General features: G+C 48.9%; 1 protein-coding gene across 1 annotated transcript in view; it reads left to right on the plus strand.

Moving 5' to 3' along the window:
• Positions 1 to 335: 335 nt before the first annotated feature.
• Positions 336 to 18,547, plus strand: part of Inpp5d (inositol polyphosphate-5-phosphatase D) — a 113,464-nt gene continuing 95,252 nt past the window's right edge. The window contains exons 1-2 of the mRNA XM_059278260.1: positions 336 to 564; positions 16,517 to 16,580. Coding sequence (XP_059134243.1) covers positions 422 to 564; positions 16,517 to 16,580 — 207 coding nt within the window. The 5' untranslated portion in view covers positions 336 to 421. The remainder of the gene's footprint in view (positions 565 to 16,516; positions 16,581 to 18,547) is intronic.

The following is an 18,547-nucleotide window of genomic DNA, read 5'->3' on the forward strand; positions in this document are numbered from 1 at the left end:
CCACAAATACTAGGCCACACTTCAGAAGCTAGCCATGAAACCTGATGCTAAAAGAGCTTGTGCCTGCCCCTGCACAGAACTCTGGCTGATAATGGAAGCTAGAGGTTAAGTCCCATGCAGGAGATATTGAGAACCAGTGAGTGAGAGGGTGGGGCAGGCAGCCAGTGGCTGGGCTGGGTGGGAAGGTAGATGATGCCCCCCCCCCAACTTGGTTTCTATAATGAGGAAGTTCTCTGCAGCTCAGTTTCCTCTCCCTCACTGAGCGCCTGAAACAGGAAGTCAGTCAGTTAAGCTGGTAGTAGCAGCAGAGGCAACTTCTGAGAGGCAGCAGGCGGCAGGCGGCAGGTCTCAGCTAGGGCCCTTAAGTGCTCTGCTGCAGTGTCCGTCCTGGGAGGGGCTGCTGACCCAGCCCAGGAGACCCATGCCTGCCATGGTCCCTGGGTGGAACCATGGCAACATCACCCGCTCCAAGGCAGAGGAGCTGCTTTCCAGGGCCGGCAAGGACGGGAGTTTCCTTGTGCGTGCCAGCGAGTCCATCCCCCGGGCCTACGCGCTCTGTGTGCTGTGAGTACCCCACATCCTCCCAACTGGCAGATCCAGGGCCCCCTCGGGTGGATCAAAAGGGGAACCCTGTAATGGGTTGAGTTAGTTTCATGTCACTGGCGTGTTGTTACCCTATGGGGAGGGTAGAGGTGGGCAGCCTCTGAGGCCGAATTTGGACCTTGGCTTTGGAGTTCAGGGAGCCTGTGTTATAACAGGCTGTGCGGTGCTGGGGCTCTCTGAGTTACTCTGGGCCTGGCCCACAGCGCAGTCCTTCATGACCTGTGGTGCCAGCGGCCTCTCTGGGCTCTGGGTAGGAGAAGGGGTCCTCATTTTGAGCCAGAAAGAAACTTGGACTTCTCTGGTGGAGGACGCCTTGGAAAGCATCTCGGTCAACATAAGTGTCAGTCAGGGACCCAGTGAAGGGCAACAGTGGCAAGAGCGATCCCTTCCTCCACCCAGCTATGTATGGTCGTGGAGCTAGTTCTATTTGGGGAGCGGAGTCTGGGGTGCATTTAGTCAGGAAAGCACTCCTCACTCAGAAGGAGTTTTATTCCAGGTGGTGAGGCCAGAGGAAGCTGCAGAGCTGCTCTGTGAGCGGGTCTCCGTCCCTCCCTGAACTCAGCTGCATCCCCACCCATCTGGGGCTCTGCCCCCATGGGTTCCCCCTACAGCCCAGCGTGAAGATGTTGCTGAATGTGCTGGTTACCCTAACACCAGAGGAAACAGACACTTGCTGAAGGTTCCTTTTTAACACTCCATCTGTCTAGTGTTTGAGGAAGGCCCTTACCCTACAGCCCTGTGGTCTAACTCTGTGCCGGCTTCAGGCTGGAGCAGGGCAGGAACACAGTCAGGAAGGGTGTGTCCACTTGAACAGTTCAGGTAGCATCTGACAGAATGCCCCTGGACTGACAGAAAGAGCTTTCAGAGCAGCCAGGGCCCTCATATCTTCACGCAGGAGGGAAGTGGGTGACTGACCACAGACGGTTCTGAGCTCTGACTCATGGTGGGACCTGCTGTGCTAGGCATTTATTGCCTGGTTTCATCTTTAAGACAATCAGGAGTGGGTTCGTGTGAACACCTAGACCTGGAGATAAGGAGTGTGAGGCTTGGACAGGTTAGGGACCTACAGCAGCCAAGGCTAAGGTCATTTGCTCCCAGAGACCACTAGCTTATGCTGCCCACCTCCTTGGCCACCATCAAGCTGGCCTAGTGGACTCGGGTAGAAGCAAGGGAAGCTAGGGTGTTCGTGGAGCTGGGGGGGGGGGGCACTAGAAACCAGCACAGGTTCACGGCTGGCTGACCTTGTGCTGGAGTTAGCAGCCAGCTTCCTGCACGCCCACCAGTGTGTCTCAGGAGAAACGCTGCAGGTGGCCAGGACCTCCCCAAAGCACCATCCCTTGGGGATCTACCAGTGAGGGGCCCTAAAGAGGGAAGGAAGGTACTTTTTAGCATCTCGCCAGCTCAGCCTGCCTCCACTGGCCCAGTTACATTTCTTTTCTACCCCAGTGGGGTTTGGGCCAAGGGCAATTCTGTTGGGAGTTGGCTATGGGCTCAGAGACTGTGGTAAGCTTGAGTTACAGACGTGAATGGGTTCTCTTACTCTAAGAGAGAGCATCTGGAAGGCTGAAGTCAGAGGAGGAACAGCCTGACCGAGACCATGGGGTCTTGCCTTATTACTTCCCTCTCTCCCTACCTCAGCTGCCTTAGGCTCCTGCAAAGGCGAGGTGGTCCGGAGATTTTCAGACTAAACGGATGGCTACTACAACTGTAGTGTATAGACTAAAGCATCCTTTCATGCCCCCCCCCCACAAAATGCAGGAAAGGCAGCTACTTTTAAGTTGAAAACTTGTTAGAAGCCAGCCCTTTAATGCTAAGAGACTTAACTTCCTGAAAAACAAAACAAACTTCACACCCTTACTTTCCCTGTTCCCTGTGGATGATGGCGTCTCGCCCACCTCATCCCCCACCCCCACTTCATCTCCTACCCCCCCCCCCACCATCTGCCCTGGCCAGAGTCCAGGCTCCTGCCAGAGGAGATCAAGGCAACAGCCTCAGGGCAGTGCCAAGGTAGAGGGAAGAGATGGGGCTGCAAAGTCTAGCCGGGGTACAGGGCGGTCGTTTTCTTCGCTTTCAGAAGTAATAGATTTGGCATGTGAGCTGTCCTTCTGGACACCTCCTTCCCCAGGGTGTGTGGACTCTGGGTCATGCAGCTGTGGGTCAGGAACTTAGTGACCCTGAAACTGGAGCTCCATCCAGGTCCCCTCTTGTGACTGAAAAGACAGCCGCAGGGCTGTGTGGCCCTCTGGAAAGAGTGCGGTCTTGTCAGGAGGGCCTTCTGGATAGGAGATTTGACTAGACGCAATCAGGGGGAGGGAGGTAAATGCTGAAAGACAAGGTCGCAATGCAGCACCACCCACGTCACAAAGGAGCACACATTCACCTCACACCCTGACCTTCATTTCCTTGAGAAAGGTCAGTCCTGTCATCTACCAACACACAAGAAGGCTTTTGTCTCTTCTCAGTCACTCAAAGAGCCTTGGTTTAGGGGAGCCTGGAGTTACGTGGAGGGCCAAGGGTGCAGTCTTGGGGAGATCTCGCTGATCTGATTGGAGTCCTAGTCTGCCTTCCTTGAAAGGGAATATGAGCTCTTCGAAGTGGAGCCCTGTCATCTTGCCCCATTTCTCCTCAGTTCCTCCTTGGTGACAGCTAGGTCCAGAGAGCCTGTGTGCCCTGGATAGGATATTGGCCAGGTGGATGGAGGCCGTTCCAGAGGCTATGAGGCTCGTGAGCTGAGATGGCATTAGCTGCCCCGTACTGTGTGCTACAGAGAAGCTAATGCTTTCAAGGGTAGGTCAGCCGACGCAGGGTCCATGGGTCAGCTAGATAGCGTCTTTTTGCTTCAGCTACACAGGAAGAATTTGAACGATGGCCCAGCGAGCTGACCAGGCCTAGACAGAACTCAAGTTCAACTAGGTCAAGTTAGCTACCATCCATGTGAGTGGCATTCCCCCCTGAACCACTGTGGAGTGATCTGGCTTCCTCTCTTGCCAGGAGAATGTGGCTTGCTTTGATCCAGACATATGTGTAAGGGATTCCCTCTGCAAGCAGCCTTCTATGGTACACCCAGACCTGATGGTGGAGTAAGGATTCATCCCCGGGATCGAACACCCGATAGTCCTGGGCTTGGTAGTGCAGAAAGAAGGGAGAAAAAGCATGGGACATTTACAACTAAAACTGCCATCAGAGAAGACATTCCAGTCATTTGAAAAAAATCATGTAGCTAGGCACTGGTGGGAGAGCAGGCCCCAAGCCTGCCAGAGGTGATCAAACAGGCCGGGTTTTCAGGACTAATGGAGAGTGGGGTGAGGACCTTGTCACCCCTGGTTTTGGTGCAAAGAGAAGAACTTCAGAGAAGGGCCTTTGAGGGTAGAAATGCCTAGCAGAGGGGTCAGGGCGTGGATTGTGCTGTGGGAGGGTGTGCTATCGACTCCCTTCCTCCACCCTCCTTTTAAAGTTTCTGTGAGGTTCCCACAGCTTGCTAAGGCCTTTTGTGCAAATGCGATGTGGTGTTTTCCATATGTGACGTTGAAGGCAAATGAGGAAATGCAGGTATAGGCAGAAGCCAGAGCAGCAGGCCCACGGACTCCTGGAGCCTGCTGGACATGAGAAGAAGTCTTCGTCTGAGGATGGTGCTCTTGAGGATTACTCCTGTGTCTGAGACCAGGAGGGAGGGCTGAACCCAGGAAGGCCTGTTTAATTATATCATTTATGTGAGGTGACAAAAAGACCATGCTTATGCCCGTCGATCTGTCTCCCAGGTACAGGGCAGGCACTAGTTTGGGAGCATTTTGCAAGTCTGCCTACCATATAGCTTGCACTCACCTGTGCAAGGACATTAGCACTTTTTAACAACAATCCCATTTTTCTGGGACACGGGGCTCCTGTCTCCCTGCCTCAGAGATGGAGCAAGAACTCTGCTATTGCTCTCCAATTCAGGCCAGGCCACAATGTCCTGAGGAGCAAGATTCGCTTAGGATCTGCTTAGAGTCCCTTTGTTGTTTTAGCAAGACACCCAGAACCCCAGCTCCAAAGTGAGGCTACCCAGGCCAGTTCACTGGCTTATAGTGCTTCAGCTGAGGTTAGTGCACGCACTGTAAAGTGACCTGTCCACATGCTAGTTTGTGGTTCAGTGGTCCTTAGTACAGCCACATAGTTGTGCAACCGACACCACTGTCTAATTTCAGAGCGTTCTCATTGTCCCCCAAAGACCCACCCCATACCCGTGAGCAGCTGCTTGCTGCTGTCCTTTCCCCAACCTCTGGAAAGAGCCAGTCTACTTTCTGTCTCTAAGGACTTACTTGACTCGTGAATTTTCAGTTTGTGGAATTATGTAATGTGTGACTTTGGGTATCTGGATTTATTCACTTGGCATATGCCTTCAAGCTCATCTGGATTATAGCAGACATCCATCTTTTGAGCAGCTCATTAGTGACCCATTGTATGGACACACCCCGGTCACCTGTTGAATGGCTTTTGCACTGTTTTTTTTACTTTTTGATTGCTATGAACAATGCTTCTGTGGAGTCATGAGCTAGCCTTTGTGTGGATGTCTGTTTGCCGTCGTCTTGGGTATGGCCCTGAGAGGTAGGGTGGGTCATGTGGTGGTTTGATATTTAGCATTTAGAGGAACTGCTGAACTCTTGGGCTCAGCTGTGGCACCTTCTCACCAGCCATGTGTGAGGATACAGTTTCTCTACCTCCACTGGTTTATTATCTGGTGTGTGTGTGTGTGTGTGTGTGTGTGTGCACATTAGCACATTGTGTGTGTCAGCCAAAGAACAACCAGCCCAGGAGCTGGTCCTCTCTTTCCACCATGTGGGTCCCAGGTCCCGAACTCAGGTCGTCAGGCTCAGTGGCAAGTGCTCTTACCCGCTGAGCCGTCTTGCCAGCCCCACCTTTCTCATTTTTCTTAAGACAGAGGTTCTCGGTGCCCTGGAACTTGTCATGTTAGGCTGGCCAGTGAGAGAGCCACCAAACCCAGCTTGTTGTGGTGGTTAGTTGGTTTTTAATGCACCTTCTGGGCATCCAACTTAGTTATTATGCTTTCAAGGGAAACGCTTTACCTCACCTCCCCCCAGCCCCTGGCTTGTTTGTGTGTTTGTGAGCTGTGGTCTCATGTAGCCTAGGCTAGCCTCAAACTCCTTCTTACAGTCAAAATTGGTCTTGAACTCCTGATCCTCCTGCCTCTACTTCCTAAATGTGCTTACCATCACATCCAACTGTCTTTTTTATTCTATCCAGCTTAGTGGGTGTGAGCAACACCTAACTGTGATTTTAAGTTGTATCCCTAATGTTAATAATGCTCGGGCGTCATTTGTAATGCCTTATTTGGAGAACTGTCTATACAGTCTTTGCACATTCGAACAGCTAGATCATTGAGAGGACTAGATAGGAAGACAGGAGTAAGAAGAATATCCCAAGGCCCAGCCCAAGACAGGCCAGAGTACACCCTCCCTGTGCTTTGCATATGTAAAAAGACAGCTGGCCATTAGTTTTATGAGCTGAAGCAACCAGACAGGAGCAGAGGACCTATCTGCGAAGAAAGTTCCATGACAGGAGAGGAGAGTTGTGACAGTGTCACTTCCGGGACTTCCTGGAGGCCGCTGGGAGACACGGAGCTGTCATGTGGGGCCTCCACAGAGGAAGTGCTCAAAGCGATTGAGGCAGGAAGAGGACTTCAATGACGCAAGAATGTCTGGTGGCTGCTGCGCCACCAGGGTTGACCGCCTGGAAGCCTGAGGGAGGGAGGGGCCCGGGCACAGATACAGAAAAAAGAACTCCTGAGGGAACCGGGAATGAAGATCAAGTCTAGAAGAGAGGCAGCCCCATAACCTCCTGGTTCTAGCTACATCCTAGTAAGGAGGTGCCGAAGGGATGAAGTCCTACAGCCGTGAAAAAGCCAGACAGGACACAGAATGTTCTATGAGAGGGAACCCCATTCGGGTAGCTGTGGTGGGCCCCTGCCCTTTGGGAGAAGGACCGTGTGAAACAAAGTGTGGGTCATATTTCATTTTTCACAAACTGGCCTGTCTTCTAACGTTGCCCCCAAACATAGCATGCGTGCTCTTTTGTCTCCATTGCTTAAAATCCATCTTACTGGGCTGGGGAGATGGCTCAGTTGGTGACGCGCTTGTCTTGCAAGAAAGCAAGAACAAGGACCAGAGTTCCCACAACCTACACAAAAAAGCCAAGTGTGATGATGCACACTTACAATCCCAGTGCTAAGGAGGTGGAGACAAGAGGACCCCCGGGGTTCACTGGCCAGCCAGCTTAGCTGAATTAATGAGCCCAGGCCAGTGAGAGACACAATCTCAAACAAAACAAAACAAAACAAATGATAGATGTCATTGCATCTGAGGGAGGACACTCAAGACTGCCCTCTGGCCTCTACACGCACATTTATGTAAGTACATATAAGTGCCCCTAAACACATACATGGGGATGGGGAGCATGCTATTAACAAGTACCAGAACCCATCAGTTTGGGTTTAGTTTGCAACTGAAATAATACTGTGGAGGGCTGGCCAACGGAACATCTGCAGAGAGGGAGTGCTCACCTGGCCCTGCAGCTGGAGTGGGCCGTGGAGGGGTGGACAGAGCTGGAGATAAACAGTGAAGTCTTCTGTCAGGTAACAGAAATGCTATTAGCTGTGCGTGGTGGACGACACATGTAACTCCACACTCAAAAAGCTGAGGCAGGGAGATTGCCTTGAGTCTCACATCAGCCTCCCAGGTCTACATAGAGTCAAGCATAAAGTAAAAAGTGTAAAACAACAACAACAACAACCAACCGTCACCCAGTCACTGAGAGACTAGCATAGCCTTGTTGATTTGTTGGTGTGTCTTCTCATTCTCTCTCCATATGTATGTAATCTCCATATAGCACACACGCACGCACGCACGCACGCACAGCACTACCTTTCCTTTGTGGTCTAAGGTTTCCAGCAACCTCAACTTTTCCCGCCTAGTTAGAATTTCTTCCTAAACATCTTGCTGGAAGCACAGACTTCTCTTCCAGGATATCTCATGCTTTATGGAATGAGATTGTCTTTGATTGTCTGACATTTAAATTATCGGCAGACTTGCTGTAAGTGTGGCAGCAGCGAGGAAGGTCTTCCAGAAGAATAGTTATACACATTACTGATTACAAATCCCCAGAGGATGATTAGATCACAGAGCAGGAGCCTTCAAAGGCTGTGGATACAAAATGGCAAATTGCTTTCTAGAAATTTTGACTTAATTTATGCTTCTGGCAAGCTGCGTGAGAGAGTGCCTACCTCCTTCCAATGTCCTTCCTATTCTACATAATGTTATTTTAAAGAAAATTACAGCATCTAAGGTGAAAGGTCATCCTTGCTCATTTTGATTTACTTTTGATTGCCAATCTTATTTGCTCCGCCCTCTTTTGAGGATGGTCCTCTCCATTCTCTTAGCCTCTTTTCTTCAATTAAAACTATATGTAGCTTGGGAAGAAGGATTGTTATGCATTTCATATATGGACTATATAATGAGGTCTTGTCTCAATAGAAAGTGGAGTGAGGCTAGAGATGTAGCCCAGTGGTTAAGCACGTTTCTAGTATGCATGAGGTCCTGGGTTCAATCCCCGGCATCAGGGATTTGTTATCTGCCTATGTGAGTTATTTATGTCACGTTTCTTGCAAACACATTTTCATGATGTTTTACCTTTAAGGTTTATGTTTTCTGACATAGAAGGATCATAAATGTTTGCAAAATTGTCACTTTCTTTCTTTTTTTTTTTCTTTTTTTCTTTTGTGACTTCTTCCTTGGATTTCCAACACAGAGACTCCTTTTGCATCAACTCAGGTTAAGGGAGGAACCTTCAGCAGTTTATCTAATTACCCTGGGCCCTAGCCTCCTCATCTGAAAACCAAGCATAAGAGGATCTATGTGGTAGAAATGCTGCATGTGTTCACTGACTAATGTGTATCCTGTGTTATAGCATCCTGACTATACAAACAAATTCAGTGGTCATGGCTGTTATTTCCATAGTTTTGATTGTTCACACTGAAAGCTTAAATCCTGTTGGACTCAATTTAATGGATGACAAATGATAAAAACTTGAGCTTATTTTTCTCAAGTGGCCATCTTTCCCTGACCTCTTATTAAGTGATTTCTCCTTTTTCCCTCCATGACTCCTTTGTCTTACTAAGTCTTTTTTTTTTTTTTTTTTTTTTTTTTTTTTTTTTTGGTTTTTTGAGACAGGGTTTCTCTGTGTAGCTTTGCGCCTTTTCTGGAACTCACTTGGTAGTCCAGGCTGGCCTCGAACTCACAGAGATCCGCCTGGCTCTGCCTCCCAAGTGCTGGGATTAAAGGCGTGCGCCCCCACCGCCCGGCCTGTCTTACTAAGTCTTACAAAGGTCTTTCTTGGTTGTTTATCTGTCTAAGTAGATATACCACTATACCACAGGTATATATAGATATACCCTATACCACTATTGTTACAAAGATATTAGTATAATTTTGCAAAATGTTTTGGGATTTTCTTATAATCTTATAGTCAAGTGTTTTTGCAGGTAATAATATTTTTCAAGTTGGATAGAACTTCCTATTGTGACTTTGATTGGGCTGGCAGGAAATCCTAATGTAATCTGTGAGCTTAACATTTTAGTGACATTCAGTCTTATTATGTTATCCTTTTGATTGTATAATATTCTTTCATTCAGACCCTGAGTGTTTCTTGTTAGGGTCTCTGCTGATGACTTTATATTTTTGTAATATTGTAGATGATACATTCCCCCCATAGTTACTGGTTCCAATTGCCTGCATAGAATTTTATGCTTTCATCTTTTATTCTGTCATTTTCTTTGACCGTTCTTCATTAATCTTTCAGCTGCTTTTTTATATTTGCTTTTTAAAGAAATTTTAGCATCTGTGGTATGTGTGATACCATGTATGTGCACAGATGTGTGTGCACATATGTTTGTGTTTGCCTGGCTGGTTTTGTGTGCCAACTTGACACAAGCTAGAGTCATCAGAGAAGAAGGAGCCTCATTGAGGAAACGCCTCAATGAGATCCGCTGTTAGGCATTTTCTCAATTAGTGATCAATGGGGGAGGGCCCAGTCAGTGATGGATGATGCTATTCCTGGGCTGGTGGTCCTGGGTTCTATAAGAAAGCAGGCTGAGCAAGCCATGGGAAGCAAGCCAGTAAGCAGCACCCCTCCATGCCCCCTGCATCAGCTCCTGCCTCCAGGTTCCTGCCCTGCTTGAGTTCCTGTCCTGACTTCCTTTGGTGATGAACAGCGATGTGGAAGTGTGAGCCGAGTAAACCCTTTCCCCCCAACTTGCTCTTTGGCCTTGGTGTTTTGTCACAGTAACAGAAACCCTAACTAAGACACCCGTGCATGTGAGTGGAGGCCAGAGGAAGACATCTGATATCCTAATCTATCACTCCCTGCCTTGTTCCCTTGAGACAGTGTCCCACTAAACAGAGAGCTTGCTGCTTGGGGCTAGGCTGGCTGACCAGACCCAGCAAGCTTCCTTATCTCTGCACCCACTCCCACCCCAGCACTGGAGTTACAGATGTGTGTGGCCACACCCAAATTTTTTTTTTTTTTTTAATTTCAAGACAGGGTCTCACTATGTAACCCTAGGTGGTTTAGAACTCACAGAGATGTGCCTACCTCAAGCGCTGGGACTCCAGGCATGCACTGTCACATGGGCTCTAAACCCTGCTCTTTTGCATGGTTCTAAGGATCTAAGCTCAGGTCTGCCTGCTTGCACAGCAAGCATTCTTACGCACCGCGCCTTCTCTCCAGCCCAAACATTTCTGAATAGGCCTTCATGTCATCTATAAATCAGAACAGTCTTTTCTTCCAAATGCTTACACCACTTACTCAAACGTCATAGCTCATTACATTGGCCAGTATTTCTAAAGCCATCAGTGGAGCCTAACGGAAAAAGAAAATGTCTACCCTAAGGCAGCTCTTTTATACCCTGCCAAATAGATCTCTTCTTCCCTGGGTTGCCTTTTGGTGAGGGTGGAACTAGGCCATGTGGGTTCTGGGAACACAGATTTACCTCCCCGGGCTTCACCATGAAACAATGAGTTTATTTAAGATAGAAATAGCTCCTTATGTCCTTTGTGGGATGGGGGAGTCTCTTTTGAGTGGTGATATATCTTCACAGGTCTAGTGATTCTTTTTCTGACAGCTGTGTGAGGGGTGGGGGGGGACAGCTTCATTTCTGCCATAATTACCATATCAATCAAACAAACAAACAAAAAATAAGAAGGAAGGGGATAAGGGATCCTCCCACACCAATAAGACCTGGGGAGTTTTGCGCCAAATGGTGAACTCTTAACAAACAGGTGGAGGGCTCCCTTCCAGGAGATTTTCTCCCATGTCTTTGCTTCTTAAAGCTTTAGGTCAAGAGTGACCACTTGGGTCCCTATGGCTGAGGAGCGTGCTGTGCCTGCCTTTCCTCAGCCTCTCACCTGATGGACACCTGTACCCTCCTCCTCTTTTCTCTCTTCTGGAGGGGCCCATGTAAGCAACAGATGGCCTCTGTCAATGCATCGATCCTAGCGCTGTGACTCCATTGTTCTTTAGGTTTGGGCAGTAGGTGTTAAACACTCTTGCTTCCTGGGCCTATGTCCATTTTCTCTTATTCTACGTTAGCCAAATGACTTGACTCCTCTGTTTATTGGGGCATGGGGACAGGGTCACTATATAGCCCAGGTTGGCTTTGAATTCTCCATCATCCTGCTACAGCGTCCCAAGTGCTGGGATTATAGGCGTGCAGGACCATGCCCAACTCCAAACGGCGTTCTGAAAGCAGACTTTCCGTTTTGCCTTTCTTCTATCCCATCTTGCCCAGAAGTGCATAATATTTAGCCTTGAAAAGAGAAAATGCACGCAAGGAGTGTTTTCTAGAAATTAGAAGTGACACATAGCAGGAGTCACAGAGGGGTTTACAAGCAATTGCAGGAGTAGATCGTGGAGTGAGACAAACCCTGGCGTCTGGTTTTCAAGTCTGATGTCTCTGCCTCTCTGTGAGACTCACTGTGTGAAAGGTGTTTCTGGGCATTGTTGATGTTGTTTGGCCAGGAATCATCAGACTTGACCGGTTTTCCTCCCCGCATGTGACTGTCCTCTCCTCTCACCGTGAAACACAGCTTCTCATTGCTATTTATTTCAGGATTGTCCCCCACCCTTTGCCCACCTCCCACTCCGGCAAAGGCAACTTCCCACTTCCTCTCCTCCTCCAGGATCAGCTCAGGACAGACATCTGTCACTCGGCACCAATGGAGAAAGTCAAGTTACAATTCTCCCCTTAGACCCCCTCCCCTGAGGATGGAAGATGGCCTTTGGTACCTGAAGGAAGGTCTGTCCTGATCTGGATCCCCAGTGAGGATATTGGGAATTTTCTTGACAAATGGAGCCTAGTGGCAAAGAAGAGTCACAGCTGAGAGTTAGTGTTAGCAACCCCGTATTGTTACCAACTCCCTGAGAAGAGCTGACAAGGACTGGCCAGTCCTGTCATCCCCCACGAGCAATGATCACGCTCCAGATCGTGGTCTGGAGATGCACTTGTCAAACAGAATTTAGCTGTGCGATCTTTGCTTTCAACATATTGATTTTTCCCCCCATGGAGTCGAGGATCAAATCCAGGGCTGCTCACATGCTAGGCAAGTACTCTAACCATGGATCCACACACAGTCTGCTCTCAACATTTTGTATTTGTCTTAGGAGTGTGCTATACATCCATACATGTGTGTGTGTGTGTGTGTGTGTGTGTGTGTGTGTGTGTTATGTGAATGCATATGCACATGAGTTGGTCTGTGCACACATATGTATGTGGCACATATTCCACACAACACCAGGGAGAAGGGTAGCTGCTGTGGATGGGGGTGGGGTGGGGACTATCCTCCCTGTGGAGGCCCCAGAACTCTGTGAAATTGAAGTTTGGACTCACGTTTTCACAAGGGTGATGGCTATGACGCTGTGTGCATATTGACCGTTCTCAGGCAGGGTCGTCTGAGATGCTCCTGTTGTGTTCAGTTCTGATTTTGGCCTTAGTCATGTGAGGCTGTTTCTTTGTTTCAGTTTCTAGAACATCTTTGAAAAGGCCAGGCAGGCTTTTCTCCCACACTTAACTAAACTAAGGGGGCTTTCCTGTTTGGAATAGCCCCTCTTTGCCTCTCTGTCTTTTCTTTCTGTCTGGGAGCCCATGTGTTTTGCTGACTCCTTGGGATTCCTTGGGGCTCTTCCTAAGTAGCTACCCTCAGCCAGAGAGAGCATTCTCATACTGCCCCTTCCCCCCAGCCTTTGATTATCCGTAGGAGGAAGTGTCAGGGCTCCGGAGAGATAAGCCCTGAGCAGGGCGGAGCAGGCTCTACAGTCCCCTGGCTCTGCACAGGGTTGAGGTTAGGAACACGGGGATGGCTAAGGAGGTGTTGTGAGATCCTCTGTGTTCCAGAGATATCTCTGAGATGTGACATGACATCGGGTCAGGTGGTGTGGTGTCAACTTGGGCTGTGGCGATAGGTTGTTGGGGTGGGGGTGTGGGGGGGCAGGGAAGCCAGAAAAGCTCTTCAGAGAAGCTTTCCCACAGGGAACGAAGCCACAAAGTCATGAAATCTCCCAAAAACATTGCCCCAAATTTTCTTTAAGTGTATATGAATGCAAAGCCATAAAAGAAAAGATTATAAAGCTGGCGACATAAAAACGTGAAATTACACAGCTACAAAAGATAACCAGCAAACATCGTTGAAATAAATAATAACGCAGATCAGAGTTCTGTACATAAGCCCAAGTTGACATAAAGAAAAATGGAGACAAAGACACAAAAAGGGATTCAAAGAAAAAGAAACAGAAAGAGCCAAGAACAAGAACACGCTGAACTTTTCTCACAGGGAGAGGCAAATTAAGGCAAGCTGTCTTTGCTCTTCCCCGCTCAGATTTGCAAAGATTAAGAAATCTGATAAGCCCGTCAGCAGGCTGTGGGGAAATTGACACTCTCATATCCGTTAGGAGGAAGAAAAATATGACAGTCTTGCTGGATGGCAGATGGTAGTCTATCAAAATACAAGACGCGGTGGCTCACACCTGCAATCCCAGCACTCGGGAGGCTGAGGCAGGAGGATTATCACGAGTTTGAAGTGGGCCTAGACTACATAAAAGTGCATGCCCACGGATACGTGTGTGTAAAATGCCTATGTCTTTTTGTCTAGCTGACTCTGTCTACTTTTGTTTCCCCACAATAGCTAACAAGCACTGACATCACAGTGTCCAGTGTGAGCCAGGCACTGTTCCAAAGGCTTCCAGGACACGAAGGCGGTCAGTCTTCCCGGCAGCAAGTAGATGTGGCATTGCACTCCTCTTTATTCTGTGATGAAATTAAAACAAAGAGGTCATCCATGTATGCCCCGGTGTAGGAGCAGAGCTGTTCGTTCACAGCAGCGTTATTCAGGATAAGCACCCCCGCCAGGCCCTGGTCAAGGGCATGATGGGATATCTGTGTGGTAGAATGCTGTGACTATCCATCTCTCTCAGCTGATGCCTTGGTTACTTCCCTGTTGCTGTGAAGAGACACCATGTCCAAGGCAGCCTAGAAAACAAAGAATTCGCTAGGGTTCTAACGAGTTAGGAGTCCATAACCATCCTGGCAGGGAGCATGGCAGCAGGCAGGTAGCTGATCCTTTTGAAATCTCAGTGCCCACCCCCAGTGACACACCTCCTCCAACAAGGCCACACCTCCTAATCCTTCCCAAACAGTTCTACCAACTGGGGACTAAGTATTCAAACAAGAGCCTATTGGGGACATTCTCGTTCAAGCTACCACAATGTGGAAGACTTCGATGATATTTTATGAAGAAAACAAACTTTAGAGCAATGTAAACAGTATGATTTTACATGCATTGAAAGAGATACGTACATATAATCTTGTGCGCATATTTTAAAAATATTTTACAAATAAAAATAAATCTAAGAAACTCATGGGACAGAGGAGACATATATTTTTCATTTTATATCTTTTTGTGTGTGGTTTTGTTTTTTTCAATATACAGTCTTTTTTGGATTTGTTTGTTTGTTTTTGCTTTTGGAGACACAGTCTCATGTAACTCAGACTGGCCTCCAACTCCCTATGTAGCTGAGGATGACTTTGAACTTCTGATCCTCTTACTTCCACCTCCTGAGTACTGGCATTAGAGGTGTGTGTCAAAATGCCTGGGTTATGATGGGAATTGGGCTCAGGGCTTCATGAATGCTAGCAAGCACTACAAACCAAGCTATGCACCAGCCCTCAATATAAAAATTTTAAACTGAGTTAACTAATAACACATGTGAAATTGTGGTACTGAGTCTGGCCCATGGAAGGGGTTAAGTGACTTTTTATAAGATATATTTTTATTTTATGGGTGTTGTGCCTGCATACATGTATGTGTACCATGTGTATGCAGTATCTGATGGAGGCCAGGAAAGCATGCTGGATTCCTTAGAACTGGAGTTACAGATGTTTCCTGGCCTCCATGTGGGTACTGGCAACTGGACATAGATCCTGGGAAAGAGCAGCAAGTCCTCTTAACTACTGAGACATCTCTTCACCCTCCATAACTCTCATTTATAGAGCAGAAGCATTGTGTTGTTGACAGAGCTTAGCCCCCTCCCTGCCTTGTGGCAACAGTGTACCTAGTTTTCACTGTTCATGCAAATCCCAAATAGAGGAAGATGGAGGAGGAGGCCATTCTAACAGGTTTAAGGAAAAGCCAGTGGTGGCAGCCTTCCAGGCTTAGCTGTGCGGTCAATGGACTCCTGAGGCCACGAACAGACTCCCATGGCCACCATGCTACCAGATACCAGCAAGCCAGAGACTGCTCAGCAATGGCCCCTTCCCATAGGGTCCTCAGTTTAACAAGCCCTTCCCTTTCAAAGATTCTAAGAAGGTAAAGTGCCTGGGATCCTTGAGCTAAAGAACATAGAGCTTCTAGAAAGGGAAGGAGATCTTAGGTACTTGACACTTCCTCTACAGAAATAACCAGAGCTTTCCAGCCCTTTGCAAATCTGAGTCTCTGAAGGGGTAGTGCTCATTTTAGGAAGAAGGAAGCTATAAAGCAAGGAGTCTGGGTGGGAGGAGCCGAGTAGGGGAATGAAGTCTCAGCAGAAGGTGGGTACTGGGAAGCCTCACCTTGGCCAATGTGTTCCCTAGGCAGTTGTACTTGAGACCTGGTTACCACACTATCTTGCTGAACCCCTGGGAGTTTTAGCTCTTCAAACATGTTTCTTGCTCCATTCTTTTGGACAACTCGGCAGCTAAGAGGTTGAGGAAGCCCCTCTAAACAAAGGGCTCATTAGATCAGACCCCCATGGCTATCTAGCAGGGACATAAATGGCACGTCCATGGCCACTCTCTGTGTGCTGAGGGGTGGGGACAGTGTTGACCCCCATGGTACGTCCATGGCCACTCTCTGTGTGCTGAGGGGTGGGGACAGTGCTGACTCCCAATGGCACGTCCATGGCCACTCTCTGTGTGCTGAGGGGTGGGGACAGTGCTGACTCCCCATGGCACGTCCATGGCCACTCTCTGTGTGCTGAGGGGTGGGGACAGGGACAGTGCTGACCCCCAATGGCACATCCATGGCCACTCTCTGTGTGCTGAGGAGGTGGGGACAGTGCTGACTCCCAATGGCACGTCCATGGCCACTCTCTGTGTGCTGAGGGGTAGGGACAGGGACAGTGCTGACTCCCCATGGCACGTCCATGGCCACTCTCTGTGTGCTGAGGGGTGGGGACAGTGCTGACTCCCCATGGCACGTCCATGGCCACTCTCTGTGTGCTGAGGGGTGGGGACAGTGCTGACTCCCCAAGCTGTGCCAGAGAGCCTTGTTCTCCTTGGTCCAAGCAAACTTTGTTTTCCTGCATGATTTCTAACATCGTCTTTGATCTATTTCAGGTTCCGGAATTGCGTTTACACTTACAGGATTCTGCCCAACGAGGATGACAAATTCACTGTTCAGGTAAGTCCTGAACCAACCTGTGCTTGCCCTGAGAGAAAGAGAAAAAGAGAAGGAGAAGCAGGTGGCCGAGGAGCCTCCATATGAGGACGTGGCAGACCTTAGCTTTGTCCCCAGAGCACATGTTTTGGGTTGAGTAAATAACAGTGACTCTTCATCGGTGATAGTCACACATGCCAGGGACTATTGGTGGCCGTGGCTGAGAAAAGGACATGATGGTGGCTGGGTCTCCAGCCACCATTTTCTTTGACTACCACAAATGAGCAAAGGTAAGTGGCCCAGGAAGCAGCAGAAGGGGGTGAACTTGCAAGGGAGCTGGACGATAGATGAGATGGTGCCTTTAAATTCCCGTGGCCCCCTTCTGCCCAGTGCTGAGAGCCCTGGCATCTGAATTCACCATATAAAGACAAAATATACAAAGTCATGAAGAAACTCTGTTCTTTGTTTATGGGGTATGCCATGGTGTGCTTGTAGAGGTGAGAGGACAGTTTTCAGGAGTTAGTTCTCTCTTTCTGTTGTGTGCGTTCCGGGGACTTGAACTCAAATCCTGAAGCTTGGCAGCATTACCCAATGAGCCGTCTCACCCGCCTCAGCTGAGCTTTAAAAGGGAAAATAAAACCAGCAGTGCCAATCAAAGCCCGAGAAGACCACCTTGGCACAGTTGGTGTGGCAGACACAGGGGCTTTGTTTGACCACAGTGTGTGGCAGCTGAGTGATGTGGAAGACAGGGGAGCTATTTTTGGCCCGGCTTCATCAAGAGAACACGGGGGTGTGTAGAAGAGGGAGGTAGGGGAGGGGCTGTGTGTCACTAAGTTCACGGGGACCACAGCAGAAGCCACAGGAGCATGTGGCACACATCTGAGCAGTGCAGGAAGAGCAGACAAGCGACACCATGTCACCAGGACAGCAAGGAGCAAAGGTTTCCAGGGTTTAGCTGAAAAGAAAATAGAAATGGGAAGGGATGTTGGTGACTTCCAAAACTTGAAGGGCATGCTTAATTACTTAGGCCAAAGGGGTAGACTCAGCTGCCTTGACAAAAGGCAGTGTCTGGGAAAGCTCCTGGAAACATGGACGAGAGAGACGCCAGGAGCAAAGGAAAGCCTCGCGGGGTGACTAGTGATGGCGTTCAAAGGGAGTCACTTCAGTCACCACCAGCTGCTTGGCTCAGAGAGTGAGGCGGAAGGGGACTGGTTCCATCCTGATGTGAAGCAGCTGCCTTCCAGGGGACATATCTGCTCACACCAAGCTTCACGGGAGAGGCCAGTGTGGGCTCGGGGAACTGCTCCGCTGCATGGCATGGCGATCAGGCTGTTCATGCTTCTCCCTTCCTCCCGTGTGTGCATGAGCACCAGGACGGAAGGAGGGTCAGCCTAGCCTGAAGGTCACAGAGTACCTGTGCCAGCCCAGGCTTCAGCAGTGATCACCAGGGCAGATTTGGGTACACTTAAGCAAACACTCTTCTCAAGGTTTTGGCAGATGTTCATCATCTGAATACTTTCTCAGATGTGGACTCCACAGCTTCTGAGGACATGGGTGGCTGGGGTGGGGTTTAGGCAAGTGGTAGGCCTCTGTGGTCGCTACTTTTTTATTCAAGTCTAGGACGGTGTGAACTTAGCCTGGTGGCATGGGGTCCCGCAGGTGGCTTCCTGCTAGGAGTCAACTCTCTTAAGTTAAAAGTTAGTCGGTGTCTTTAATCTTTCTCCCACTTTGTGGTTTCTTCTATTCCTTCAAAGTGATGAAAACTTTGAGTATGACTGGAAAAGACGTGACTTTGTGGCTTCTTGTGGAGAGTTTGTGCCCACAGCATGTGAACTCGTAACTCCGTCTGTCTGGAGTCTGTGCCCACGTTGTCTTCACACTCTTGCTGTGGTGGCTTCCTGTGACCCCATAAATGACCACAGACCTTCAGTGGCTCTTAACTGAGAGCTTCAGTGGGTTTAGGGGGTCACTCTGGCTGACTTGTGCAAGGG

The sequence above is a fragment of the Peromyscus eremicus genome, chromosome 13 (genome assembly GCF_949786415.1).
Source record: "Peromyscus eremicus chromosome 13, PerEre_H2_v1, whole genome shotgun sequence".
NCBI classification, from domain to species: Eukaryota; Metazoa; Chordata; class Mammalia; order Rodentia; family Cricetidae; genus Peromyscus; species Peromyscus eremicus.